The 10867-nt window shown below is 33.8% G+C and overlaps 1 protein-coding gene across 4 annotated transcripts in view; it reads left to right on the top strand.

Moving 5' to 3' along the window:
- Nucleotides 1-8: 8 nt before the first annotated feature.
- Nucleotides 9-10867, top strand: part of FERMT2 (FERM domain containing kindlin 2) — a 71644-nt gene continuing 60785 nt past the window's right edge. For all 4 annotated transcript variants that reach the window (XM_031453738.2, XM_031453735.2, XM_031453736.2 and 1 more), the window contains exon 1: nt 9-165. In XM_031453738.2, coding sequence (XP_031309598.1) covers nt 9-165 — 157 coding nt within the window. The remainder of the gene's footprint in view (nt 166-10867) is intronic.

The following is a 10867-nucleotide window of genomic DNA, read 5'->3' as shown; positions in this document are numbered from 1 at the left end:
AAGAAGCCATGGCTCTGGACGGGATAAGGATGCCAGATGGCTGCTATGCGGACGGGACGTGGGAACTGAGCGTTCATGTGACGGACCTGAACCGCGATGTCACCCTAAGAGTGACCGGGGAGGTGCACATTGGAGGTGTGATGCTCAAGTTGGTGGAAAAACTCGGTGAGTAGCATCCCGGCCGCGTCAAAGTAACGACTTCCCAGACTCGGGGCGGGGCGGGGGGGACTTAAGGCGGGAGGAGGGGTGGATTTAGGAAATCTTGGTTGGCATCTTGCAGATACTTCTTTTTTAATGTAAGATCTTAAAATATTTAAGCAAATAGACACCCCCCCCCTCCGCCGCTTTGAATCTTGTTTTTTTACTCTGAAATTTTCATGTGGTGAGTCCAGCCTCCCAATTAAATACAATTTAATTGCGTAGTTACCGAAGAAAACTACTTGATTCTTTATATTGAGCGAAGTCACATGAAAAGAAATGAGAAAAGTGCGCAAGTGAATGTTGAGAGGGTTATATTACGGGGTTTGTAGTTATCAATTATATATCTTCAGTGTACCTGAATGTTGGTGACGTTTGGTATTGAGGATAATGCGAAATCTATTTAAGAATAAATTCTACTGGAAAATGTGCAACTTCTGTAGCCAATATGAAGATTTTGTAGCTGTACTGCTACGTGGAGTATATTAAAATGTTCCAGTCATCCATTCGTACGAGGGGTGCGGCAGTGTTCTATCTGTAGTCCATGCTTTAAGCTATTTCGAGCGTTTGATTTTGTATGAATGACAAGATAGTGAAAGAATTTTGTTTTAAAAAGCAGATATTGTTGAACTAACTCGAGACTGACAATATTTGCTTGGGTACAAATATATTGATTTAAATAATCAAATACTAGGGTATCCAGTAATGTGAAGTGGAAGAAAATTTTTCAGTACACATTTTGTTTGTGATGGATGAAACCATTTTCAACTGGAAGACTCAAATAAAATGATTTAATAGATGATTTTGTTACAAGAGAAATACTTGGAGGACTGTTTTCCTGAACTTTAATATGTCTTTTGTTTGTAAAACAAGTTCTGATAAGTGGATACGTGTAGCATTGTTTTTTTTTTTTTTTTTTTTAGGCATTTTGTGTGTGTCTTTTTAAAGCATAGCGTTCCTTCTTCAAGCCACTCTGGAAATGTAGAGAAGTGGTTATTTATTAGGAAATGTATTTCTTACCAGGAGATTATTGTATTTCTACCATATAAACTTAACAAAACAGTGCCCCAATGCACTTTGCAGCGTAAGGCTGAGTTCATTTAGGTGGATTTTCTTTGGATTTCTGCAGTAAGTTTAATTATTGAAGGACCATAAAGAAGCTCCTTACAAGTTAGTCTCCTCCTTAGGACTGCATTGTTTGGCTCTCTGAGACGAAGCCTAGGAAAGAGAGCCCCCCGGTAGCCCTTTGAAAATGAGATTTTGCTGTCTGTATATCCAATTAACTGTTGGTTAGCATTGCATGCTCTTACCTGATTTGACTAAATCAATTAGCAAAAGATTTCTGAACCGTTTTTGTCCAGCACTAGTGTGGGATTATTTAAGGAAGAAAATCTCAAATATAGTTGTTTATATTCCCTTTGTTTTCAAAGGAAATAAACATTTGCGGCGGAGATGGCTTTATATATGATAAATGGACCTTATTAATACACAGATTTCAGGAAGAGATGTTTCTTATTCTGAAAAAGGAGCTGTTGAAGGTGACTGAGACAACTTGTAGTTCTTGAAAGCCTGGCTTTATCTAATGAATAAATAATGGCTTCTATATTTATATTGCATTGATTAGAGCTGTTTATCACAGAATCACAGGCACAAATAGAAATACAGAGAGTAAACTTTTTGCAGGCAGAACTGATGTTAATTTTCAGTGATTATAATTTTATTCTTTTAATGTTGATGCATTTTTAATTTTTTGTGGTGTGAAGAGGAAGCCCAAGGTAAGAAATGTTGTGTACATAAAAGCCTTACATCTTTCTCATACTGAACCAATACTGAGCCCCTTATATTTTGACTTTCAAATAGAAAATGTTTTTCAGCATAATTCTGACTTTCCTGTTTGGTAATAGTAGAGTTAAGTGATTTTTTTGCTCCTGGTTTTAGGATTAAATACTTTGAATGGCAAGCTATTTTGTTACCTATTGGCAGGTAAATGGAGGACAGCATTTAAAACTTACAAACCAGGCAATCAAACTAGAAAAGAACTTTATAATTCTTCAGAGTTGCCTAACACTGGAATGGCCTGCCTTCTGAAGTCCTAAGTTGTGTTACTGAAAGTATTAAAGGGCAGACTGTATGGTTACTTGTCAGCGCTAAAGTAGATCAAAGCAGCTTGCCGAGTCCAGATGGTGAGAGGTGGAGATCGAGGTAGGGATGTGATGGCACCGGGTCTCATGTCCCAGGGGATTGCAGAGCAGGAATGGACACTTAGCAGAACCAGGCTGCTCTGGCCTTGGAACTGTGGTGGTACAGCAGAACAGCCTATCTTTTCAGTTGCAGATGCCTGCTTGAAACCTTTCTTATTCTCATCAGAGTGTGTGTGAATACCAAAGATTTATGCTTTAAGGCTGTCTTCCATATAGTGATAGCAGTTTTTTCCATGGAATTGATAGATTCCACGATGACTCCTCCCTTCAACATTGTATTATAATTTTTGTGTGTATGTGCACATGTCAGATTTTCTGGGAAGAGGCTTCTTAGCTTTCATTAGATTCTCAAAGAGGTCTATGATCAAAAAAAGTTTATAATACAACTGTAAGGTTTGGCCCTTGAAGGTCAGTCTTATTTTGAAAATAGTGTTCATCTCAGACTTAGGCACTTTAATTAAGCAAGTAAAAAAGTAAATAATGTTTCCTTAGTATGTCAGCAACATCTTTATGTTTAGTTAGAATCTTGTAAAAGACTTGTGCACTTCAGGTAAGGTCATTCAACCATGATTCTTACCTATAATGAAAAAGAAAATGAAACACCAAAGAATATGAAAACAGTTATATGTATGTGTCTGACTGAGACATTGTGCTGTATGCCAGAAATTGACACATTGTGACTGACTATACTTCAATTTAAAAAAAAACATAATTCTTAGATTTATGACTTTAATTCAAAGATCTGAATGATCCCTTTTAAATCTTAGTACACAACACATTTGTCATTCTGCACTAATCTTTTAAAAAGAAAATAGTGTACACCATGAAAAAGTGGGCTTTAGGGAGTTATATCCTGATGTCACAGAAACTTTTTGCATCTGTGACTTTAGTTTAGGTTGATACTAGACAAATAATCTCCACACTGTATCCCCCCAGTGTGAAAATAGAAAGTTACTTCATATTTTAATTTCTTTAAAAAAATCCAGATTGAAAGCATTAAATAGAATTTTAAAAATTTATTGTACTTTTTGTTAACAGTTTTCAAAGTTGTAGAGTTTTTTTTTATAAGAAAAGAGTTAAAATATAAAACATTAGGGTCAAGGATTGTACAAATGAGGCAGAGAATAAAATTATGAAATAATTATATTTAAAAATAATGTTATAAGGAAGAGGTCCAATTTTATGGGATTCCCTGACGTTCCTCTGGAGATCATCGAGAAGTATTAAAACTGATCTACTAATAGGATTCAGAACTTAGTAAATGTTGAGGATTCTAAATGCCAAAGATGCTTTGTTTCACTGCATTTTAGTATCAGTTTATAAAAATTGTCTTTTTTTATACTATGTACAATTAAATTTTTACCTTTCTATAAAAATTCATATTAGTTGGAGAGTAAGTAATTTATTATAACATGGAACTCAGTGAATGGATGTTTCCAGCCCACAGCTCTGTGAGCTTGGAGGGTGGAATAGGCCATGTGATTTTTAAAATTTCTTCTAGCTCTGATTCTATGAGGAGGAATGTAGACGTTGGATTAAATCAGATTAAATAGTAATCCAGAGAAAAAGATACAAGTTGGGAGACTCAGGAGTAACTAAAAACAAATGTATGGCGTTGACTTAAAAAATTTGAGGAATATGGTTCTGGATGTAGCCTTTGGAAAGAAGTCATCTTTGCTTTAAAGTGTGTCATGATCTTGCCACAATGATGAAATAGAGAACGTTGATGTTGTAGTTCCATGTTACGATGGAGTTAGGTTGTGAATTTAGCACACATAACTGCCCCCCCCACAAGATTTTGGTTTACATTACCTTAAAAATCCCTTAAAGTGATCCTGAAGTATGGTTTCCATACATTCATTCCATCTCACAGAAGTGCAAAATAGCTAGGTTTTCCTTCAGAAACTCCAAAAATAAATTTCTTTAGTTGAGCACCAGATGAAGAAATTGGCTTGCATTAGGGGCTTTGTTACACAGAAATACTTTAAATGCTAGGATCAGAGCTTGGCAAGATGCGCACAGGGAGAACCGCATATGTTACTGGACAGCTCCCTCCTTATACTCCTGCTTACTGCTCCTTGGGGAAGACATGCTTAGTTAGTGGAATGGTGTCTATGCTGTTGAAATCCTCAGTTTTACCCCCTGAGGGCTTATGGTTGAATTCATAAAAATAAAATATCTACATGATACAGCCTTATTGCATTCATAGTGAAATATATTAAGATAAAACCTTTTTAAAACTCCTTTGGAGTGTAGTGGGAGAAACACTTAATGGTAAAATCCTATATATTAAAGTGAGTTGAATTTTAGCTAAATATGTAGTATCTGATAGCAGGTTTACTCAGTGTTTAGAGAACTGTTAATGATCCACAGGAACTGGACATTGAATTTTATCTGTTTCTCAGCACATCTTAAGCTCCTTAAAAAAAAAGACAGTATGTAAACTTTACTAAAATTCTCATAGTACCTAATAAAAGTATAAGCTATTCCTTGGATGCTTTGTGTGTTGTTTTCTGCCATGTTTTATACCGTATTTTTTAAAAATCAACAAATACTGTTTGATTCCAACTAGAGTTAACTTACAGAGGCACTAAAAAGAATATTTTTTAAAATTCAGTTTCTTAGAAAAGATCTTGTTGGAAATGTTTACTAGCTGTTGAAGAAAACTGAAAGAAAATTTAAAGTTTGCCTTTTATCTTCAACTTTTTATTTTTTGAAATTTCAAACTTATAAGTTCAAGAGTAATAACTCTGAACACTGTAATCTTCATCTAGATTATCAGTTAGCATTTTGCCATTTAATTTCCCTATACACACATATACACATACATATTTTTTGGGGAACCATTTGAGGACATCACACACATCATAATCCTTTGTCTCTAAATACTTAAAATATGTATCACCTAAGAACAAGGACTTTCTCTTATAAATTACATTACAATGATCAAATTCAGGAAATTTAACATTAATTCAATACTGTTGTCTAACATGCAACCATATTCAGATTTGCCAGTTCTAGTATTTGCCTTTGTTTTTTCCATCCGGGATCTCATTCCACATTTAATTGTCACTAAAGTGGCCTCTTAGTCTCCTTTAATATACACAATGGCTACCAAGTTTGAAACCCACAGGAGAGTATGTAAAATGTGGTTTATTAATAATGCATTAAGATACATGTAATAGTACCTGTTTCCAGACTTCATAGCCACCCTATAGAATAGTTCCTTAACTGTTGTCTTTCAAGACACTTTTACCTTTTTTTAATGGTAAAATCCTTTATCAGTGTGAATTTCAGTTCAGAATGATATTTTTGTAGGTTCTTTTTCAGGTACTTTTACCTTTAAAGTTCAGTTTTCTCCTTAGCTTACTATTAAATAAGGTATAGGTAATATTTTTAGACATCATTGGGTATAGAGTCCCCATAATGTTGGCTCCCTTCAGACTGTAGTAGATGCTAACAGATACACAGAATAATAAGAAACAGCATTCTGGCTCTGCTGTATATTGGTTCGTGTGATCCTTGAACAACTGATCCAACCTTCTGAGTAGGTTTTGACACCTGTAAAATGCAAATTAAAAAAAATAACTTTCTCATAGGTCTTGGTGAGAAAAGAGATGATATGTGTGAAAATGTATTACGTAAACTATTTGTGCTGTACAAATGAGAGTGGCTACTTTCTCAGTGGCATTGAGAGTCCCTGATTATACTAAACTGGAGGGGAGGGAAGAACTCCTTTAAAAGGAGTTAAATCATAATCTAGACTGTTTAATAGGTTCCAGCTTTAATCGTGGAGAATTGTACTCCTTAGAAGGAGCTTAGTTTGGGACTGCTTTGTGCTCTCACCCCCTAAACAACAAGAAAAATAGCTATCATTCCACCCTTTCGCTTACTTCCAAACACACCTGCCTCTGTAATGTGGCAGAGAGCTGTTTAACTACTGTTTTCGTAAGATTTGTGAAATGGAATGGACCAATAAGTGGATGATGGTATTCCAGAGATTTGAAAAATTTATAACCATGAAGGCCTCTGTAGTATGTTTTTTAATTCAGTTATAACAGAGGAATGATATAAAATTGTGTCTGGGCATATGGAAACATTGAGCCCATTTAGAAACTAATGAAATTGTTTTAAGAAAAAAACTAATGTATGCAGTATTTTTATTTAAATAATTGTCTTATTGAAATAAAAATTAATAATGCTAATGCCATGGTAAGTTATAAAATGGTATATATATCCAATGTGAGGTAAACAAATATTCTAAAAGAATATTATAAAATAATTTTTTAATTGAGATGTGACATTCTGCACTTAGGTTTGTGGTTACAAATTCATATCCATTATAATTCATTTGTAACAAATTTTTGCATAATTACTGCATTTTTTGCTTGCTTTTTCTTAATCTCAGGCTTACTGATGTATAATTTATATGCAGTAAAATTCATACTTTTTAGTATAATGTGCTGAGTTTTGACAAATGATGCAGCCATGTAAAACAGCCACAATAAAGATATAGAACTTTTCCAGCAATTTTTTCTCAAAAAATTTGTCTTTCTTAATAATTAGCCCATCCCCTCAACTTCAGCTCTTGAAAACTGCTGATCATTTGCCTTTTCTAATTCATGTAGCTTTGAGTGTGGTTTCTTTCACTTAGTATAATATGTTTTATTTTACTAAAAATATTTGTTAGCATAATACATTTTAGATTTGTGTGTGTATCAGTTTTTTTTATTTTTGAGTTATAGTCTATTGTATGGATGTTAAACCGCAGTTTATTCATCTACCAGTTGTTCCAGTTTTGGGAGATTATGAATAGGGCTGCTGTAAACATTTCCATGAAGGTATATTTTCATTTCTCTTGGATAACTACTGAGGAGAGGGATTGCTGTATAGTATCCTAAGTATATGCTTAAATTTATAAGAAGCTGCCAGACTTTTCCAAAGTGGCCACGTCATTTTACATGCCTGTCAGCATGGTATGAGAATTGAAAAAAAAATTTTAAGCGTTGCTCTGAGTCCTCCATTAGCACTTGGTATTGTCAGGTGTGTTTGTCTTTATTTTTGTTTAATTTTAGTCCATCTTAATGATTGTGTAGTGGTATCTTATTATGATTCTGATTCATGTTTCCCTGATGACTGATGATGGAGAGCTTTTCACATGCTTACATGCCATCTGTATATCTTAGTGAAGTGTCTTCATACATTTTGCCTGTTTTTTTTTTTTTAATAGTGTTGTTTGTTTTCCTGTTGAGTTTTGAGAGTTCTCTATATGTTCTAGATACAAGTCCTTCATCAGATACGCATTTTGCAGTATTTTCTCCCAGTCTGTGGCTTGTTTTTTTGTTTTCTTAGCAGTATCTTTCAAAGAGCAAAATTTTTAATTTTTTATGAAGTCCGTTTTATCAATTCTTTTTTTCTGGATTGAACTTTTAAAAAATTGTCTTATGTAAGGAAGTAGGCCTAATTAAGGTCACAAAGATTTTGTTCTGTAAGTTGTATAGCTTCTGCTTATTTTTATATGTTGAGGAGGAAAAATTGCAAAGTGTAGTAATTATAATGTATCAGGAAGGAATTAATTATATCATATCATTTTAAATAATGTAATTACAACTTTAATTTGGTGGAATCTGAGCTGTAAAATAATACTGCAGTGAAAACTGATTTATTGTCAATCTACTAGAAAAAATTTTTAGAACTTCAGTCATAAAAAGAGATCTATAGTAAAACGTCTTTGAATAGTTAAAGAAAAGTTTCAGGGTTAAATGCTGTAGAAATGTTACAGAAAGAATTAAGTAAGTTTGGATTCCAATCCTGGCCATCCCCCATAGTAGCTGTGTGATTTTATTTATTTATTTTTTTAAGTCAGGGTTTTCATGTTAAGGATCCCAGTTTCCTTATCTGTACAGTATAGATAAACACAGAATAAGCCTTCATTTAAGTTTGTTCCCTTACCTTTGTAATGTTGTTAGGGTTCTTTGAAAAATGTTTTTTAAGTATGGTATCTTTCTAAACTAGAAGATTCCATTCTGAAACAGTACTGTTGTGTATAAAGAGTCATTATTCAAATCCTGGTCTTTCCTTCATTGAGAATATTATACTGTTTATTTATAGTGGCTCAGAGTTATGTGGTAAAATGTTTTGAATATTATATTTTCTGATATTTTCTCTCAAGTTTCAATAATTCTGCTTCTAAGTGAATTAGGGTACTTAAGATAAGCCATAAATGATTGAAATGTGAGGTTTGCATTTGGATTTCCTTTCCTTTCATGATTTAGTTTTCAGATTCGATTGTCTACTATTTAGTTGTATAAGGACCATCCAGCTTCAGTGTTATATTGGGGAATTCCTTATTCAGTTTTCAAGGTTATAGAGCTGACAACCTTTAGCCCAGAGGAGGTGACATTTGCTTTGAACTCTGTAGTGAATCTTTTTAGAGATATTTACCTATCTTATTTTTATATCATGCTGTAACTAAAAACTACATCAGGTATTTTAAAGATAAATTGTAATTTCAAAGCATCAGTGTAATGATGGTTTTGATATCTTTTTCTTAATGGAACACTGAAGGTTATGAATAAAACACCAATAAAGTGCCAGTGTTATTGATTGTAGATGGAGGTATCTGTTGGGTAAGTGCTTCCCAGCTTACTGTTCTTTAATGTAGTTCCTGAATTTTATAACCTTTGAAATTAAAAATAACTTGAAAAAAGCAAATAATTGCTGTATCATTTTAAAGTTTTATGGTGTTGATGGAATCTGTTGCTGTGATAGAATGCCTTGTTATGGAGCGTAGACTGTGGGAGGGCCTCCTGATTGTGTCACAATCCCAACTTTACCATATTCTAGCTGTGCAGCCTTGCGCTGTGTGACCAAGCTGTCTATGCCTCTGGTTGCTCATCTGTAAAATGGGGATAAGGACAATACCTTTATCATAGGATTATTATAAGGTTTAAGTTAGTTAATATATATGAAGTGTTTTCGAATAGCCTTTGTAAATGTAGCTGTATAAAACTTCCCTTTTTACTGAGCTAGAGAAATAATATTTATATAAGATTGAGAATGTATCTTTTATAAAGGTAAGCCAAATAGTACTAACGTATTCTCTACCATATTAGGAATGTATTTTAACATTATTATGCTACTTTGCACCACTATGGGTAATATTATTTTTAAAAAATAGATGACAAAGATGTTTCAGAAGTAGTAGATTTTATGCTTCAGTGTATACAAAATTATAGATAAACCCTGCTAAAATGGAGGGTATTTCCAGTAAGTTTAATATTCTGGTTTAGGCAAATGCCTTCTTTAAAAGGTGAACTTTGTTGCTGTTTAAGAACTTAAGACATGGTCACTTAGAGGTACATATGACCTTGGCATATTCATGTTATTTTAACCTCTCCTGATTATTAATCCCACTTAACCTTAGTTTTCTTCTCTGTTTCTTGGAGTTAATGTAAGAAGTAAGTATGGTGTTAAAAGTATTAACAGAATCCCTGGTAGTTTGTAGAATGCCTATATTAAGAGCTCAATAAAATGTTATCCTCAGTTATTCTTCAAATATTAAGTAAACCCAAAACAAAAGTTTGAACTGTGGTTTGAAGTAGCTTGTCTAACTTATTTTCATTGTTTTTATATAGTATTTAACTAGAAATCCCTTCTTACTTTCTTGCTTTTGTAAGTTTTGTATGATTCTGAACTCTAAATATGTTCCCTGAAGCCAGACTGCCTGGGTTCGAATACTGGCTTCACTACCTATGAGCTCTATGACCTTGTGTCAAGTTATTTAGCATTGCTGTGACTTAGTTTCCTTACAAGTAAAATGGGGATGATAATATACTTATGTCGTAGGGTTGTTGTGAGAATTAAATGAATGTGTATGTGTAAAGCACTTAGAAAGCACTAGCTAGAGGGACTTGTTATTTTATTGAGGATCCTAATGACCTCTGGGATATCTTACTATTAAATATTTTACCTTATGAGTTTGGCGAATAAATGCCTTAAAGAACTTAGACTAAGAGAGAAGGGCTTTAGAGCAAAATGAGACATCGATGTGTAAATATTCCTGCATAAAGATAATTCTGTACACTCATATTCTATTTTTGATAGGTTAGGGAGGTTTATAGCATGAGACTTTTGTAGGAGTTAAAGAGGTATGTGAACTTGACCTCATCAGTAATAGCACAAGCAAACATTTATGCAGGGTCAAGCATTATATTAGGAAATGGAACACAGTCCCCACTCAAAATGTGAGCAGCTCTCTAGTACCAAAATGAAAACAGAAGACAGGTTGTGAAGTGCCAAATAAGTGGTACAGGAAGATGGTGGAGATTTAGAAGCAGGAGCAAAAACTGGCTTTATTTGAAGAGGGCCAGGGTGAAAAGTCAGGAAAAAAGGCATTCCAGATTGATGACTGCAGTGTTTATGGTGTTTTTTGTAGACTACCTTAGAGAGGTGGACTATAAGATTTT

Source organism: Camelus dromedarius, chromosome 5 (assembly GCF_036321535.1).
Source record: "Camelus dromedarius isolate mCamDro1 chromosome 5, mCamDro1.pat, whole genome shotgun sequence".
Taxonomy (NCBI): domain Eukaryota; kingdom Metazoa; phylum Chordata; class Mammalia; order Artiodactyla; family Camelidae; genus Camelus; species Camelus dromedarius.
The sequence above is the reverse complement of the archived record's forward strand: the minus strand, read 5'-3'. Positions and strand labels throughout refer to the sequence as shown.